This window comes from Macaca nemestrina, chromosome 13, assembly GCF_043159975.1.
Source record: "Macaca nemestrina isolate mMacNem1 chromosome 13, mMacNem.hap1, whole genome shotgun sequence".
NCBI classification, from domain to species: Eukaryota; Metazoa; Chordata; class Mammalia; order Primates; family Cercopithecidae; genus Macaca; species Macaca nemestrina.
The window spans coordinates 121,270,711-121,289,958 of NC_092137.1; the positions used below are offsets into that span (position 1 = coordinate 121,270,711).

Consider the following 19,248-nt stretch of genomic DNA (forward strand, 5'->3'; position numbering starts at 1 on the left):
GGCATGGGCAAAGACTTCATGTCTAAAACACCAAAAGCAACGGCAGCAAAAGCCAAAATTGACAAATGGGATCTCATTAAACTAAAGAGCTTCTGCACAGCAAAAGAAACTACCATCAGAGTGAACAGGCAACCGACAGAATGGGAGAAAATTTTTGCAATCTACTCATCTGACAAAGGGCTAAGATCCAGAACCTACAAAGAACTCAAACAAATTTACAAGAAAAAAACAAACAACCCCATCAAAAAGTGGGCAAAGGATATGAACAGACATTTCTCAAAAGAAGACATGCATACAGCCAACAGACACATGAAAAAATGCTCATCATCACTGGCCATCAGAGAAATGCAAATCAAAACCACAATGAGATACCATCTCACACCAGTTAGAATGGCGATCACTAAAAAGTCAGGAAACAACAGGTGCTGGAGAGGATGTGGAGAAATAGGAACACTTTTACACTGTTGGTGGGATTGTAAACTAGTTCAACCATTATGGAAAACAGTATGGCGATTCCTCAAGGATCTAGAACTAGATGTACCATATGACCCAGCCATCCCATTACTGGGTATATACCCAAAGGATTATAAATTATGCTGCTATAAAGACATATGCACACGTATGTTTATTGCGGCACTATTCACAATAGCAAAGACTTGGAGTCAACCCAAATGTCCATCAGTGACAGATTGGATTAAGAAAATGTGGCACATATACACCATGGAATACTATGCAGCCATAAAAAAGGATGAGTTTGAGTCCTTTGTAGGGACTTGGATGCAGCTGGAATCCATCATTCTTAGCAAACTATCACAAGAACAGAAAACCAAACACCGCATGTTCTCACTCATAGGTGGGAACTGAACAATGAGATCACTCGGACTCAGGAAGGGGAACATCACACACTGGGGCCTATCATGGGGAGGGGGGACTGGGGAGGGATTGCATTGGGAGTTATACCTGATGTAAATGACGAGTTGATGGGTACAGCACAGCAACATGGCACAAGTATACATATGTAACAAACCTGCACGTTATGCACATGTACCCTACAACTTAAAGTATAATAATAAATAAATTAAAAAAAAAACAAAAAAAACAGCAAAATGGATAAATAAGTAGTAGTTACGCATATGATGAAATATTATATAGTAATAAAAATTACTGAACTGCTACATAAACTATTACAGGCATATAGTATGCCACAACATACATGTAGCAGTAGTTCATGTAGCATGTTGCATGCTATATGTGGATGAATTTCACAGGCATAATGTTGAACAAAATATATGCAAAAGTGTACAAAATTTATGATTTAGCTGGGCGCAATGGCTCACACCTGTAATGCCAGTACTTTGTTAGGCCAAGGCAAGCGGATCACCTGAGCCCAGGAGTTTGAGACCAGCATGGGTAACACAATGAAACTGTTTCTACAGAAAAATATAAAAATTAGCTGGGCATGGTGGCACATACCTGTAGTCCTAGTTACTCAGGAGGCTGAAGCAGGAGGATTTTTTGACCCCAGGAGGTTGAGGCTGCAGCGAACTGTGATCACGCCACCCAAGTCTGGGCAACAGAGCGAGACTATGTCTCAAAAATATATATATATGATTTTACGTATGTGAAGTTCAAGAGCAGGCAAAATAATTGATGGTGATAGAGGCAGAGTAGTGTTATATTTAGGGTTGTTGACTGGAGGAGGTACTTCTAGAATGTAAGAAATAAGCAATATCTTCATCTGGGTCATGGTTACCATATGTACGTATATGCATATATATGTACACACAGACACACATTTATACTAAATGTACATATATGTACATAAAAATCAATCACGCTGAACACTTAAGATTTGTGCATTTAGAGCCAGGCATGGTGGCTCATGGAATCCCAGCACTTTGGGAGGCTGAGGCAGGAGGATTGTTTGAGCCCAGGAGTTCAAGACCAACCTGGGCAAGGTAGCAAGAACCCTGTCTCCACAAAAATATTAGCCAGGCATGGTGGTGTGTGCCTGTAGTCCTGGCTGCTCAGGAGGCTGAGGCAGGAGGATTGCTTCAGCTCATGAGTTGAAGGTAGCAGGGAGCTATGACGATAATAGTATACTCCAGTCTATGTGACAGAGAGAGACTGTATCTCTAAAATAAAATAAATTAGATTGGGTACAGTGGCTCACGCCTGTAATCCCAGCACTTTGGGAAGCCAAGGCAGGAGGATTGCTTAAGCCTGGGAGTTCGGACCGTCCTGGGCAACATAGCAAGAACTCTTTGTCTCTACCAAAAAAAAAAAAAGTAAAATTAGCTGGGCGTGGTGGTGTAAGCCTGTAGTCCTAGCTACTCAGGAGGCTGAGGCAGGAGGATTGCTTGGGCCCAGGAGTTCAAGGTTGCAAAGAGCTGTGATCACGAAACTACACTTCAGTCTGCGTGACAGAGACAGCCTCTGTCTCTAAAATAAATACATAAATAAATCAGGCCAGGTGCAGTGGCTCATGCCTGTAATCCCAGCACTTTGGGAGGCTGAGGCGGGTGGATTGCTTGAGTTCAGGAGTTGGAGACCAGCCTGGGTGATATGGTGGAACCCCATCTCTACAAAAAATACAACTGGGCATGGTGGTGCACACCTGTTGTCCCAGCTACTTGGGAGGCTGGGGTGGGAGGATGACTTGAGGCTGGGAGGCAGAAGTTGCAGAGCCAAGATTGCACCATTATACTCCAGCTTGGGGAACACAGCCAGACCCTGTCTCTAAAATAAAATAATAATTATTGTATATATTTTTAAAAGTGCATATATTATATGAATATATATGTACTGTAAGTTATACATCAGTAAAAAAGTGAAGAATGTATCTTGTGTGGATTATAGATCCAAATGTGAAATATAAAATAATAAAAATTCTCAAAGCTGGCATATGAGAATATGTACATGATTTTGGAATAAAGGAAGGTTTTTTCTTCTTTTTGAGACAGGGTCATACTCTGTCGCCCAGGCTGGAGTGCAGTAGTGCAGTCCCAGCTCACTGCAGCCTTGACCTCCTGGACTCAGGTGATCCTCCCACTCAGTCTCCCAAGTAGCTGATACTGCAGGTGCGCCACACCATGCCCAGCTAATTTTTTTTTTTTTTTTTTTAATTTTTATTTTTTGAGACGGAGTCTCGCTCTGTCGCCCAGGCTGGAGTGCAGTGGTGCAGTCTCGCTCACTGCAAGCTCCGCCTCCTGGGTTCACGCCGTTCTCCTGCCTCAGCCTCCTGAGTAGCTGGGACTACAGGCGCCCGCCACCATGCCCGGCTAATTTTTTGTATTTTTAGTAGAGACGGGGTTTCACCATGTTAGCTGGGTTGGTGTCAATCTCCTGACCTCGTGATCTGCCCGCCTCGGCCTCCCGAAGTGCTGGGATTACAGGCGTGAGCCACCACGCCCAGCTAATTTTTTGTATTTTTTTAGTAGAGATGGGGTTTCACTGTGTTAGCCAGGACAGTCTCAATCTCCTGACCTTGTGATCTGCCTGTCTCGGCCTCCCAAAGTGCTGGGATTACAGGCGTAAGCCACTGAGCCTGGCCCATGCCCAGCTAATTTTTGTAATTTTTGTAGAGACGGGGTTTCACCATGTTGCCCAGGCTGGTCTCAAACTCTTGGACTCAAGGGATCTGCCTTTCTCAGCCTCCGAAAGTGCTGGGATTACAGGTGTGAGCCCCTATGCCCAGCCTAGCGGACAATTTCTTTTTTTTTTTTGAGATGGAGTCTTGTTCTGTCGCCCAGGCTGGAGTGCAGTGGCACGATTTCTGCTTACTGCAAGCTCCGCCTCCCGGGTTCATGTCATTCTCCTGCCTCAGCCTCCTGAGTAGCTGGGACTACCGGCACCCGCCACCACGCCTGGCTAATTTTTTTGTATTTTTAATAAAGACGGGGTTTCACTGTGTTAGCCAGGATGGTCTCGATCTCCTGACCTCGTGATCTGCCCACCTCGGCCTCCCAAAAAGGACAGTTTCTTAGGAAACGGAAAGCACCAACCATAGAAGAAAATGTTGATAAATTGGCTGCGTTAAAGTTAAGGATTTTTCTTTATCAAAATATACCATTAATACAGTGAAATGATCCTTTGTGGTTCATAAGCGTCATGACTGAGTGTTCACATGCATGTGTGAGATGTGCCACCCTGAGACCTTATTACGAAGTCAATGTATTACCCATCTGAGATTACCAAAAAAAAGAGAGTGGGTTGGGCACGGTGGCTCATGCCTGTAATCCTGACACTTTGGGAGGCTGAGGTGCGTGGATCCCTTGGGGCCAGGAGTTCGAGACTAGCCCAGACAACGTGGTAAAACCCCATGTCTATTAAAAATACAAAAATTAGCCAGGCGTGGTGGTGGGTGCCTGTAATCCCAGCTACTTGGGAGGCTGAGGCAGGAGAATCGCTTGGACCCGGGAAGTTGCAGTGAGCTGAGATCGCACCACTGCACTCCCACCTGGATGACAGAGTGAGACTCCTTCTCAAAGGAAAAAGAAAAAAAAGAATGAAAGAGAAGCCATTCAGTGGAATAAAATATTTGCAGCACATATAACTGATTGAGGGTTCATTTCAAGACTGTGTAAAGAATACTTCACCCATCTAAAACGGGTAATAGACTTGAATGGGCAGTTTACAAAAAAAGATGCGTATATGTACCCACAAAAATTAAAAATGTAAAAATTGGAAAAAAACGATATCTAGGTCAGGACACCATGTGAAAAGGTGCTCAACCTCATTAGATCCAGGGAAACCCAAATTAAAAAATGCAAGGAGGCTGGCTTGGTTGCTCATGCTTGTAGTACAGCATTTTGGGAGGCCAAGGTGGGAGGATCACTTGAGCCCAGAAGTTTGAGACCAACCTGGGCAACATAGAAAGACCCCACCTCTACAAAAAATAAAAAAATTGGCTGGGCATTATGGCATGAATCTGTAGCTGTAGCTACACAAAAGGCTAAGTTAAGGCAGGAGGATTGCTTGAGGCCAAGAGTTCTAGGCTGCAGTGAACTATGATCACACCACTGCACTCCAGCCTGGGTGACAGAGCAAGACCCCATCTCCAAAAAAACTTTTTAAAATTAAATTTTAAAATACATAAGGAGACCAGACGCAGTGACTCACGCCTGTAATCCGAACACTTTGGGAGTCCAAAGCGGGAGGATCACTTGAGCTCAGGAGTTCTAAACCAGACTGGGCAACATGGTGAAACCCTGTCTCTACCAAAAATACAAAAAGTAGCTGGGCATGATGGTGTGTGCCTGTAATCCCAGCTACTCAGGAAGCTGAGGCATGAGAATTGCTTAAAACTGGGAAGCGGAGGTTGCAGTAAGCCAAGACTGCACCACTGCACTTCAGCCTGGGTGACAGAGAGACTCTGTCTCAAAAAAAACCCCACAAGGAGACGCTGTTACACACTGGCTAGAATGGCAAACATTTAAGATACCGGCAATCCCAAGTGTTGACAAGGGTAGAACAGGAGAACTCTGACATGTGGCTAGTAGGAGGATAAATTCATTCTACCACTTTAAAACTGTTTAGCCGTATGTACCGTAATGGATGTACCTATTTCCTGTGACCCACCAATTTGACACGTAGGTACATTCTCAACAGTAATGTATGTGACTCAGTGCAGTCCCAACTCACATCAGTCAGAATGGCTGTTACTCAAAAGTCAAAAAATAGCAAATGTTGGCGAGGATGCAGAGAAAAGGGAACACTTAAACACAGTTGGTGGGAATGTAAATTCGTCAAACCTTTATGTGAAACAGTATGGAGATTTTTCAAAGAACTAAAAATAGAACCACCATTCAACCCACCAATCCCACTACTGAGTGTCTTCCTGAAGGAAGACAAATTGTTATATCAAAATGACACTTGCACTCGTATTTATCACAGCACTAGTCACCATAGCAAAGTTATGGAATCAACCTAAGTGTCCGTCAACAGATGATTGGATAAAGAAAATGTGATATAGGACGGGTGCAGTGACTCACGCCTGTAACTCCGGCACTTTGGAAGGCCAAGGCGGGCAGATTACTTGAGGTCAGGAGTTTGAGACCAGCTTGGCCAACATGATGAAACCCTGTCTCTACTAATAAAGTACAAAAATTGAGGTTGCAGTGAGTGGAGATCGTACCACTGCACTGCAGCCTGGATGACAGAGTGAGACACTATCTCAGAAAAAAAAAAAAAAATGCCTGGGCATGGTGGCTTACGCCTGTAATCCCAGCACTTTGGGAGGCCGAGGCGGGTGGATCACAAGGTCAGCAGATGGAGATCATCCTCGCCAACATGGTGAAACCCCGTCTCTACTAAAATACAAAAAGCCAGGCGTGGTGGTGTGTGCCTGTAGTCCCAGCTACTCCAGAGGCTGAGGCAGGGGAATCGCTTGAACCCGGGAGTTGGAGGTTGCAGTGAGCCGAGATCACACCACTGTGCTCTAGCCTGGGCGACAGAGCAAGACTCTGTCTCAAAAAAAAAAAAAAAAGAAAAGAAAAAAGTGATACGTACACCATAGAATACTTACGCAGCCATAAAAAAGAACGAAATCATATCTCTTGCAGCAACAAGAATGAAGCTGGAGGCCAGTATCCTATGTGAAATAAGTCAGAAACAGAAAGTCAAATACCACATATTCTCACAAGTGGGAACTAAATGATGGGTACGCCTGGATATACAGAAGGAAGCCACAGACACTGGGGACTCCAGAAGCGGGGAGGTTGAAAGTGGGGGTGAGGATTGAAAAATTACCTGTTGAGTATAATGTTCACTGTTCAGGTGACGGGCACACTAAAAGCCCAAACCTCAGCAGTATGCAGTATATTCATGTAAGAAACATGCACTTGGACCCTCTGGATCTATTTTTAAAAAATGTGTGTGTGATTTTGTGTATGTAAAAGGCAAGGAAGATGATGTTCATAGAAACATTCAAACGTGGTATGGTGCATGTCAATGTACAGTAGGGCCAAACACCTAATTTTCTGAGAATCCATTCTGCGCCAGGCCATGGCTGAGTCATCTCAGATGAGACAACTTCCGTGCACTCAAGTGAGGAGAGAAGAGAACTAAGTCGTCAGTGTGGAGCAGACGCACGTGAGGATGAAGAGGAGTAGTTGAGAAGTTGTGTCGTTTCTTTTCTGTTAGCAATGACAGGTTTTCTCCTCTGATGGACTTGAAAGTGCTCCCTCTTGCCGGTCCCCCCCGCCCCCGCCCCCGCCCCCACCCCACCCGCCAGTGATGAACTGCTGAACTTGCAAAAACCCTTGCAGAGTGCCCTGGGCTTCGTGATCTTGAGAAGCCGCCAAAACTGGAACAGCAAAAACTGTCAACGCTTGAGTAGAACAAAGGCCGGTATTATGCGTCCTAAACTTAGTGGGCTCTTACATTGTTAGGATGACACAGAAAGCACTTGTGCTCAGAAAAGAAACTGATCTAAAAAGGAGGAAATACTCTCCCTCCTTCCCCCTCCCCCACGGCACGCAGCCTTTGCTGTGTGGCATTGTTCTTGGTGCATCAGCAGTTTCTGCTGCTTCTCCTGTTTTATTCTTACCATCCCTGTGGACGTTGCAACACTAAAACCTTTAGTTGGTAGAGTTTTGTCGTCTTTGGCAAGTATTCCAGACTAGTTTGAGATCCCCAAATAAAAGTTTGTTTAAAGAGCAATTTTAGGCCCGGCGCGGTGGCTCGCGCCTGTAATCCCAACACTTTGGGAGGCTGAGGCGGGCGGATCACGAGGTCAGGAGATCGAGACCATCCTGGCTAACACGGTGAAACCCCGTCTCTACTAAAAATACGAAAAAATTAGCCGAGCATGGTGGCGGCGCCTGTAGTCCCAGCTACTCGGGAGGCTGAGGCAGGAGAATGGCGTGAACCCAGGAGGTGGAGCTTGCAGTGAGCCGAGATCGCGCCACTGCACTCCAGCCTGGGCGACAGAGCGAGACTGTCTCAAACAAAAAAACAAAACAAAACAAAAAAAGAGCATTTTTAATTCTTGACCCTCCCTGCCAAAAAAAAAAAAAAAAAAAAATCTCCAAAGGCACTGTGGTTCACATTGACTTTTTCTTTTTTTCTTTTTTTTTTGAGACAGAGTCTTGCTCTGTTGCCCAGGCCGGAGTGCCTTGATCTCAGCTTACTGCAACCTCCACCTCCTGGGTTCAAGCAATTATCCTACCTCAGACTCCTGAGTAGCTGGGACTACAGGCTCATGCCACCACTCCTGGCTAATTTTTTTTTTTTTTTTTTTTGAGACGGAGTCTGGCTCTGTTACCCAGGCTGGGGTGCAGTGGCCGGATCTCAGCTCACTGCAAGCCCCGCCTCACGGGTTCACGCCATTCTCCTGCCTCAGCCTCCCGAGTAGCTGGGACTACAGGCGCCCGCCACCTTGCCCGGCTAATTTTTTTTGTATTTTAGTAGAGACGGGGTTTCACCATGTTAGCCAGGATGGTCTCGATCTCCTGAACTCGTGATCCGCCTGTCTTGGCCTCCCAAAGTGCTGGGATTACAGGCTTGAGCCACCGCGCCCGGCCTAATTTTTGTATTTTTTTTTTACTTTTTTTTTTTTTTTTCCGAGACAGAGTCTTGCACTGTTGCCCAGGCTGGAGTGCAGTGGCACGATCTCGACTCACTGCAAGCTCCGCCTCCCGAGTTCACGCCATTCTCCTGCCTCAACCTCCCGAGTAACTAGGATTACAGGCACCCACCACCATGCCCGGCTAATTTTTTTGTGCTTTAGTAGAGACGGGGTTTCACTGTGTTAGCCAGGATGGTCTCGATCTCCCGATCTTGTGATCCACCCGCCTCGTTCTCTCAAAGTTTTGGGATTACAGACGTGACACTGTGCCCAGCCTTTTTTTTTTTTGGAGACAGTCTTGCTCTGTTACTCAGGCTGGAGTGTAGTGGCTCTGTCTCGGCTCACTGCAACCTCTGCCTCACAGGTTCAAGCAATTCTCCCGAATAGCTGGGACTACAGGTGCCCACCACCACACCCAGCTAATTTTTGTATTTTTAGTGGAGATGGGGTTTCACCATGTTGGCCAGGCTGGTCTCGAACTCCTGACCTCAGGTGATCCACTCGCCTCGGCCTCCCAAAGTGCTGGGATTACACGCGTGAGCCATTGCGCCTGGCCCACGTTGAGTTTCTGTAGAAGGTTTTATGTATTTCTTTATTTTAATTTCTTCTTCTTTTTTTGAAAATGAGTCTCCCTCTGTCCTCCAGGCTGGAGTGCAGTAGGTGTGATCTTAGCTCACTGCAGCCTTTGCCTCCCAGGTTCAAGCAGTTCTGCCTGAGCCTCCTGGGTAGCTGGGATTACAGGCACCCACCACCACGCCCGGCTAATTTTTTTAATTTTTAGTAAAGATGGGGTTTCACCATGTTGGCCAGGCTGGTCTTGAACTCCTGACCTCAAGTGATTCGCCTGCCTCGGCTTCCCAAACTACTGGGATTACATGCATGAGCCACACACTCTGCCTAGCCCTGTTTACGCTTTTTGGCTGTTATAAATAATGCTGCTGTGGATATTTGTTTTCAGTTCTCTTGGATATTATACCTAGGAATTTTTATTGTGGTCAGGAGATACTTTCTATGATTTCAATGTTTAAGTTTATTAAGAATTGTTTTGGCCGGGCATGGTGGCTCATGCCTGTAATCCCAGCACTTTGGGAGGCCAATGAGGTCAGGAGATGGAGACCATCCTGGCTAACACAGTGAAACCCCGTCTCTACTAAAAATATAAAAAATTAGCCGGGTATGGTGGTGGGCACCTGTGGTCCCAGCTACTTGGGAGGCTGAGGCAGGAGAATTGCTTGAACCTGGGAGACGGAGGTTGCAGTGAGCTGAGATCGTGCCACTGCACTCCAGCCTGGGCGACAGAGTAACACTCTCTTCCCCCCTGCCGCCAAAAAATAATAGTAATTGTTTTATGGCCTACCGTGTGGTCTGTCCTGAAGATTATTCCATGTGTACTTGGGAAGAATGTGTATTCTGCTGTTGTGGGGTAAAGTGTTCTGTTGGTTTATAGCGGTGTTCAATTCCCCTACTTTCGGCCTTCTGTGTAGTTGTTTTATTATTGAAAGTAGGATATTAGATCGGGCGTGGTGGTTTATGCCTGTAATCCCAGCACTTTGGGAGGCCAAGGCAGGCCTTCTGCACTTGATATTTTTAGACTGTGATTGATGACAGTTAGCTGAAAGTGGAAAGTGAAATCGATAAGGGGAAACTACGCTACATTTATTGTAACATGTTTTGAAATGTGTAGATGGGAGAGAGATTTATTAATTGGTACACATATACAGCTTGATAGAATAAATTAGACTTAGTGTTGGGTGACTATAGCTTACAGTAATCTTTTTCTTTTTTTTTTTTGTTTGAGACGGAGTCTCACTCTGTTGCCCAGGCTGGAGTGCAGTGGCCGGAGCTCAGCTCACTGCAAGCTCCGCCTCCCAGGTTTACGCCATTCTCCTGCCTCAGCCTCCCGAGTAGCTGGGACTACAGGCGCCCGCCACCTCGCCCGGCTAGTTTTTTTGTATTTTTTAGTAGAGACGGGATTTCACCGTGTTAGCCAGGATGGTCTCAATCTCCTGACCTCGTGATCTGCCCGTCTCAGCCTCCCAAAGTGCTGGGATTACAGGCTTGAGCCACCGCGCCTGGCTAGTTTACAGTAATTTATGGTATATTTCAAAATAGCTAGAAGAGAATAATTGGAATGTTTCGAGCAAAAAGACAAGCATTTAAGGAGATAGATATCCCAGTTATGCTGATTTGATCTTTACAAATTGTATAAATTATCACATGTACCCCCAGTATACCCATATATGCATGTGTTATGCATCAATTAAAACAATTTTTGAAAGAAGTATGCATACATTGTGGAATAGCTAAATCCAACTAATTAACATATGTATTACTTCACATACTAACCATTTTTTTCTGGCCAGTATACTTAAAATCTACTTTCATAGCAATTTTCTTTTTTTTTTTTTTTTTTTTTTGAGACGGAGTCTCGCTCTGTCGCCCAGGCTGGAGTGCAGTGGCCAGATCTCAGCTCACTACAAGCTCCGCCTCCCGGGTTTACGCCATTCTCCTGCCTCAGCCTCCCGAGTAGCTGGGACTACAGGCGCCCGCCACCTCGCCCGGCTAGTTTTTTGTACTTTTTTAGTAGAGACGGGGTTTCACCGGGTTAGCCAGGATGGTCTCGATCTCCTGACCTCGTGATCCGCCCGTCTCGGCCTCCCAAAGTGCTGGGATTACAGGCTTGAGCCACCGCGCCCGGCCTAGCAATTTTCAAGAATACTATATATTACTGTACAATGTATTTAGTATACATAACTGTACATAGCACCTAACTATACATACTATACATGTTATTCTGTCATGTTATACAGTAGAACTCTGGAATTAATTCGCCAATCTGATGGAAATTTTTTGTTCTTTGACTGACATACTGACATCTCTGTTATAGCTTCCTGCTGATTGGATCTGTCTTTTTTTTTTTTTTTTTTTTTTTTGGAGACAGAGTCTCACTCTGTCACCCAGGCTAGAGTGCAGTGGTGCTAATCTAGGCTCACTGCAACCTCCGCCTCCCGAGTTCCAGCGATTCTCCTGCCTCAGCCTCCCGAGTAGCTGGGATTACAGGCTTATGCCACCAAGCCCAGCTAATTTTTGTATTTTTAGTAGACATGGTGTTTCATCATGTTGACCAGGCTGGTCTCAAATTCCTGACCTCAAGTGATCCGTCTGCCTTGGTCTCCCAGAGTTCTGGGATTACAGGCGTGAGCCACTGCGCACGGCCGGTGATTGATTCTTGCGTCAATATATAATATCTTTGTCTCTTGTGCTTTTTGACTTAAAGTTTATCTGTGTGACTTAAAGTCACTTAAGTCTGATATTAGTGTAACTAACCGAGCTCTCTTTTAGTACTGTTTGCATGGAAAATCTTTTTGCATACTTGCATTTTCAACCTATTTTTGTTTTTGGATATGAAGTGAGTCTCTTCTAGATACCATAAGGTAGTTGAATCATGTTTTTTAAATCTATATTGCCAATCTCTGTCTTTTGTTTAGAGAATTTAATCCATTTATATTTAAACCAATTACTGATAAGGAGTGACTTCTGCCATTTTGCTATTTGTTTTCTATATATTTTTCTTTTTCTTCCATTAATGCCGCCTTTTGTGTTTATTTTCTTGTAGTGTATTGTTTTAATTGCCTCCTCGTTTCCTTTTTTTTTTTTTTTTTTTTTGAGACAGTCTCGCTCTGTCGCCCAGGCTGGAGTGCAGTGGCATGATCTCAGCTCACTGCAACCTCCGCCTCCCAGGTTCATGCCATTCTCCTGCCTCCACCTCCCGAGTAACTGGAACTACAGGCGCCCACCACCATGCCCGGCTAATTTTTTGTATTTTTAGTGGAGACGGGGTTTCACCGTGTTAGCCAGAATGGTCTCAATCTCCTGACCTCGTGATGCGCCCACCTTGGCCTCCCAAAGTGCTGGGATTACAGGTGTGAGCCACCGTGCCTGGCCCCTCTTGTGTATATTTTAAAGTTATTTCCATAGTAATTACCCTGGAGATTATAATTTATATCTTTAATTAAGTAATTTTGAGACAGAGTTTCACTCTGTCACCCAGGCTGGAGTACAGTGGCGCGATCTCGGCTCATTGCAACCTCCACCTCCTGGGTTCAAGTGATCCTCCTGCCCCAGCCTCCTGAGGAGCTGGGATTACGGGCGTGTACCACCATACCTGGCTAATTTTTTTTGTATTTTTAGTAGAGATGGGGTTTTACCATGTTGGCCAGGCTGGTCTTGAACTCCTGACCTCAGGTGACCCACCGTCTTCAGCCTCCCAAAGTGCTGGGATTATAGGCATGAGCCACCACACCCAGCCTCATTATTGTAAAATTTTAATGTTTTAACTATTTATTGACCATATGTCATAGTCATGTTGATTTGAATTTCTTTCACTATTGCATTTGAATCTTGGTATTTGTTTTTTGTAAATTGCTGTTTCCTTTGATCATTAGACACTTTATTAGCCTTTCATCTGTGTTGCAGTTTATCTGAGCCTGGGCCTGATCCAATGGGAGGTGTCTCTGTGTGTGGCATGGTCCATTTTGACTGGAGACAGGCAGGCAGTTCCTCCTACCAGAGAACGCTTGTTGGGCCAGCCCCAGGGCCTCTTAAATCACTCATTCATTCAGCAGAAATGCACAGATGCCTCCTGTGGGCCAGGTCTGTGCTGGCGCTTGGGAAATGGCAGGAACCAGACATTCCTGTCCCACACCTTGTGAACAGACAGACTTACAGGGTGGCACCAAGTAAGTAAGATGGGTGGGGCGTCATCTCAGAACATAGCTTTTCTGCTGAGCTGTGCTGGTTTGGTTTTGTTTTTGTTTTTGGGTTTTTTGTTTGTTTGTTTGAGACAGAGTCTTGCTCTGTCGCCAGGCTGGAGTGCAGTGGCACCATCTCGGCTCACTGCAACCTCTACCTCCTGGGTTCAAGCAATTCTCCTGCCTCAGCCTCCCAAGTAGCTGGGACTGAGGCACATGCCGCCATGACTAGCTAATTTTTTTTTATGTATTTTAGTAGAGATGGGGTTTCACTGTATTGCCCAGGCTGGTCTTGATCTCCTGAGCTCAGGCAATCCGCTCGCCTCGGCCTCCCAAAGTGCTAGAATTACAGGCGTGAGCCACCGCGCCCAGTTGCTGGTTTTAATTTTGTATGGGCTTAGAAAAATGTTGATGTTGGCTGGGTGCCATGGCGCGTGTCTGTAGTCCTAGCTATTCAGGAGGCTGAGACAGGAGAATCGCTTGAACCCTAGAGGTGGAGGTTGCAGTAAGCCAAGATCGCGCCACTGCACTCCAGCCTGGGCGACAGAGTGAGACTCTATCTCAAAAAAAAAAAAAAAAAAAATTGATGTCCTCATATTTGCCCGTCATGTCCCTGAAATGAGAAGTCAGATTGTTCCCTCCATCTCAGCAACTCGACCTTGGTGGGGTCAGGAGGGCCAGTCCTCAGGGCAGACCTGGAGAAGGAATCACTCTTGAGCACAGTGGGCCCAGGCCCTCCTCTGTGGGAAGCACAGGGTTTAGAACCTTTAGCTTTCTTCTGGAGGTTCACCTCACCTGACAGGCACTTCCTTCCAGAACAGATGTCCCACTGCTTGCCGATGGCTGAGCCCCAGGAGACAGTGCTAGCACTTCCTCCGAGAGAAGGTAGGCGCCTCTCACCTGCACAGGTAAATCCCCACTGAGGTTTGGGGGCAAGAGGAAATGGAGAGCCCATGGCAGAAGGATTTCCCTTGCATCCTTCCCGCAGCAATCCCAAGTTGTTCTCTCACCCATTTGCTCCTCTCCTTACCCAGTGTGGCTTGACGTCTGGGACGGTGGCAGGTGGGCAGGGGGACCACAGTATTCTGTCCTGTTTGCAGGGGTGCAGGCAGCCGCCACCATGCCCATCCCCCTGTCCGGCCTGGAGGATGGCTTGTCAGACCATCCCCTGGACCAGGGGCCCCGCTGCCCTGCCCGGCGGCCCTGCAGCCCTGCCTCGGCTCCAGCTCCTACATCGCCGAAGAAGCCCAAGATGCAGGTGCCCGGGGACACGTTTCCCACCGACTGGAGCCCCCCGCCCGTGGAGTTCCTCAATCCAAGGGTGCTGCAGGCCAGTCAGGAGGCCCTGGCCCAGAGGTGGGTGGGTGTGTCGGGCCCCCAGGGCCTGAGGAGACTGGCCGGTGAGCCGCCCGAGGAGTCGGAGCAGGAACACCTGGACTTGGACCCGAAGAGGGGCCTGGCCTTGCCGGAGAAGCTGTTCTGGAACACGGCAGGCCCGAGCCAGCAGGCTGCAGCCCCAGAGGTGAGCCTGTGTCCACCCTTGGCCTCTCCTCCTTGGCTACCCATCTTTAGCCACCCCTTTACAGTGACCCCAGGCCACCCCCTCCTCAGCCACGCCCCAGCTGCCCTTCCTCAGCCACTTCCCCTTGACCATCCCCCCTCAGCCCTTGGGCCTTCATGGCTGGAAGCGCAGGTCCCCAAGGCCAGGATGCACTTCGCCCTGTGTCTCCACCCGTAACTCCTGCTGACAGATGGCTTCGGGTGGCACCTAATTTGATGCCATTTCATGGGTCCCCTTGAGGCTTTCATGGCTGAGGTTAGGGTGATGGCCCCGGAGCACGGAGGGATCTCAGAGCTGAGCTCTGGGCTTGGTTGTCCGCAGAGACTCAAGCCGACTCTGGTCCAGTGGATGGGGAGTCCTAAATGAAACTTCGGTGATGAACTTCAAATTGGGAGTAAGCTCCTGCTGCTCTGTAGACCGCGGGGCGTTTACAGGCCGTGGATGGAGAACACTTATTCTAAGAATGGGCTTCAGCTGTTTGTAACAGCCTGAGAGAGAGAAGGGAGAGGGGGACAGAGGGAGGGAGAAAAAGAGAGAGAGAGGGAGTGGGGGAGAGGGGGAGAGGGAGAGGGAGGGAGAGGAGAGGGAGAGGAGAGGGAGAGGAGGAGAGGGCAATGGGGAGGGGCACAGTGGGGAAGGGGACGGGGAGAGAAGCTCTTTGGCTTTGGTAGGGAATGATGTTAGATCATTGAGATTGAAGAGTATGGTGCAGGATAGAGCCTGGTGCACGATAGGCTGTGTGGTGGGATGTGCTGGCACCTGAGATGCGGTACTGTTTGCTGTCTGTGTGAAGTGTCTCTGAAAGCACACGAGGAATGCCCGTCCTGTAGGCACCTGTGGGGAGGGAACAGGTGGCTGGGGGTGGGGCCGGGAGACATTTTACCCTGCGCCTTTATACTTTCTGATTTTTTAATCATGTGAACATAGTATTTTTTCAGAAAAGCAAACAAAATAAATGAAGGGCTTAATATAGTTTTTTTTTTTTATTTTTTTCCCCTCTATCTTTGTCCTTCTCTGTCGTCCTTATTCTCACGTCCTGTTTCTCCAGTTATCCTGGAGGGTCTCAGGAAGCTACTTCAACAACCTGGACTACTTACTGCAGGAGAAGAGGTGAGCACAGGGCGCGGCCTGTCGTGGGATGCTTGTTTCTGCAGGGTTGGCAGCAGTCCCGGGACTCACTGCAGAGTCTGGTCAGAGGGCGGCAGCCTCCCACCCAGACTCAGCCTGACCTGTGTGCTCTGATCAGTAACAGGCACGGGAGACGGTCGCCAGGGCAGGGGGTGACATCACCAAGGCAGAGAGCCCCCAGACTCCTACCACAATCAGAGCCCTCCTTCTGGGTCCCCTCTCCACTTTGGCTCCATTCTGCCCAACTCCTGCCAGTCCTAGGGTGTCTCCTCCCACTCAAGGGTTACGTGAGAGGAAAGTGGAAAAGCAGACCGCTTTGTGGCTTAGGGTTACAGCCTGGCTGTGGCTGGGGGGTCATGCTGGGCAGACGGGACTTCCTAACATTTCTGCTGCCACCTTCTTCCCCAGCACGCAGGCATGCTTTGCCCATTTTCCCATCCACTCTGAGTTTCACACTTGCCTTCTCCCCGCATATTAGCTTCTAACTAGCTCTCTCCCTGTCTGCCCTAAGTGGTTTCCAAAGACAGTGCTGAAGGCAGCAGTCACCTCTAATGAGATTGGAAATCCCTAGGGAGGTACAGGTGGCTGGGGACTGACAGGGGTCGTCTTCATGGGGGCACGCTATTTGATGGCACGTGAGCAGGTTATTCACACTTCCTAAGTCTTTGTCCTGTCCTGTTGTTGTGTCGTGTTGTTTTTGTTCAGTGCATGTCTATTGTGTTTGCAGAAGTTAAGTGTGGGTGGGGGCAATGCCACTCGGGAACACCCAGCTCTCCTGGTGGGAGGACTGATGCCCTCTCTTTTGACCCTCCTCAGGGTTCCCAGCCCTGTTGGCAGGGAGCTCCTCATGCACTGGGATGAATTATTATTCAGTCTGTTCCTGCCCCTCTGCCCCGCCATGGAGTCATGTCATCTGCCTCTGCTGTGCAGCCCCTCTGGGCTCCTCCGACCCGGGGACTTGCGTTGTTTAGCTTCTTCACCTCAGTAGATTTTCTCCCATTAGATTGTACGTTAGGGAAGGGACCATGCCTATAGATTTCCACGGTGCCCAGCATGGTGATGTACATTTAGTAGACGCTTGAAATTATTGGCAGGAAAATGATCAGCTGGGGCCTCCTCGTGCCTGCTTGTTGGTGTGCCTGGCATTGGGAGGGTCCTGCTCTGTGCTGGTCAGCTCGGGCTGCTGTAACAGGATGGCACACACTGGGGCTTAAACAACAGTTATTTCTCCCAGTTCTGGTGGCCAGCAGCCCAGGATTGAGGTTCCGGTCAGTCGGTGCCTGGTGAGGGCTCTCTCTCTTGCTTCTTTTTTTTTTTTTTTTTTGAGACGGAGTCTCACTCTGTCGCCCAGGCTGGAGTGCAGTGGCCGGATCTCAGCTCACTGCAAGCTCCGCCTCCCGGGTTCACGCCATTCTCCTGCCTCAGCCTCCCGAGTAGCTGGGACTACAGGCGCCCGCCGCCTCGCCTGGATAGTTTTTTGTATTTTTTTAGTAGAGACGGGGTTTCACCGTGTTAGCCAGGATGGTCTCAATCTCCTGACCTCGTGATCCGCCCGTCTCGGCCTCCCAAAGTGCTGGGATTACAGGCTTGAGCCACCGCGCCCGGCCTCTTGCTTCTTGCTGTGTCCTCTCACGTGGCAGAGAGAGCACAAGCTCTCCGGTGTCTCTTCTTTTAAGGACGCTAATCCTGTTGGGATCAGGGCCCGTCCTATGACCTCATTTTACCTTAATTACTTTCTTACTCCAAATACATCTACACTGGGGAGAGGGCTTCAACATAGGGATTCTGGGAAGACAGACATTTAGTCCACAGCATGCTGTGTGCTGCGCCGCACCAGGCTCTGGGTAGTGGAGCTGACGGCGCAGCCTCTGCTTCCCTGGCAATTTAGCGTAATGATCTCATACTCCCCACACTGTCTCATCGCCGCGGAGGAGCCCAGAAGAGTGACACCTAACTTGGAGTCGGAAAAGGCTCCCAGATGTGTCCTTGTCACTGAACCTTGCAGGAAAAGTTTGGTTTGGCAGGAGGGGGATGACTGCACATGTAAAGGTGGGTAAGACAGACTGTGCCGGCCAGGACCCACATTCTCAGTGCAGAGGGGTTGGAGGGGCGAGGCAGGAGATGCAGCCGAAATAAGATGTGCAGAGGGCTGGAGTTTGAGGGGCCTTGTTGAACCCAAGGCTGAGTTGTGGGAGAAACTGAAGCAGGCAGAAATATGTTTTCTCTTGTTTAAGAAAGTGCAGGCTGCATATGGAGAAGGGATGGAAAGGGCAAGAGAGGTACAGTGATGGGGGCTGAGGGGGCCTGGGATGGGGCTCACAGCCAGGAGGCCCCTGGCAGGAGGGTGATGGGGCTTCTGGTGGGTCTGGTGGCCTGGGTGGTAGACACGGGTCATTGGAGGGGCCCGGTCACATTCAGCTGGAAATCACTCAGTGAGTGGCTGGCTAGCAGGATCTGAGCTCACAACAGTCCTGGGGTGGAGAGAAAATGTTAGAGAACTGAGGACCCATGGGCACAGCCAGGATGGGCACCTGGAGGGGCCAGACAGGGACTGGGGAGGCTCCCAGGGCTCTCTCCACAGCCTGGGCGCGAGGACAAGGAAGGCTGCGTTGGTTTGCAGGGCGGGAGGAGGGTGAGGGTCGGGGCTCTGGCTAGGTAACAGGTGTGTGGGGCCTATTGTGGGAGCCAGTGGAAAGAGGAAGTGAGGCACGCAGGGGCTAGTGGTGGGAAACAGAGCCCCAGGAGCCAGGCGGGAAGGGTAAGGAGAGAAAGGGAACGAGTCGGAGCAGAGGACTGCCCTAAGTGGCTGCAGTCAGGCCATGCAGGTATCGGGGATGCCGAACAGCCAGGGCACAAGCTCTTTCCTGGTCACGTGGCTGAGGAGCAGCAGGGCTAGCCCTCGGCCTTGGTGTGTTAAAAAACAGAGGGAAGCCGAGTGCTCGCCTGCTGTCCCTTGAGAGGCTCAGGTGGGCAGTCGCTTGAGCCCAGTCATTTGAGGCTGTCGTATGCTTTGGTCATGTCTATAAAAAGCCGTTGCACTCTGGCCTAAGCAACACAGTGATGTCTGGTATCAAAAAAAAAAAAAGGGTGCACAAGTAAAGATGCGTTGGGAGTTGTGTGGTGAGAACCGTCTCTTTCTGGCCCACCTGCTCCTCTCTGCTCATCTGGGGAAAGCACAGTCTACGTAACGCAACCCGTCCCCATTGCCTTAAAAATCTGTGTGAGCGGCGCTGCAGGGA

At 48.6% G+C, this 19,248-nt stretch overlaps 1 protein-coding gene and 1 non-coding gene across 5 annotated transcripts in view; both read left to right on the plus strand.

The window, feature by feature from the left end:
• Nucleotides 1–19,248, plus strand: part of LOC105490053 (family with sequence similarity 178 member B) — a 123,382-nt gene that overhangs the window by 7,729 nt on the left and 96,405 nt on the right. For 3 of the 4 annotated variants that reach the window (XM_011755300.3, XM_011755299.3, XM_071077318.1), the window contains exons 2-4: nt 14,142–14,205; nt 14,421–14,842; nt 15,930–15,991. In XM_011755300.3, the coding sequence (XP_011753602.2) occupies nt 14,142–14,205; nt 14,421–14,842; nt 15,930–15,991 (548 nt within the window). Of the gene's footprint in view, nt 1–14,136; nt 14,206–14,420; nt 14,843–15,929; nt 15,992–19,248 lie in introns of all 4 variants that reach the window. The other variant, XM_011755298.3, reaches the window with a different exon arrangement.
• LOC112428113 (small nucleolar RNA U13) lies at nt 4,088–4,190 on the plus strand. The gene has a single exon (XR_003020007.2). It is a non-coding gene; the product is annotated as a small nucleolar RNA U13 (small nucleolar RNA).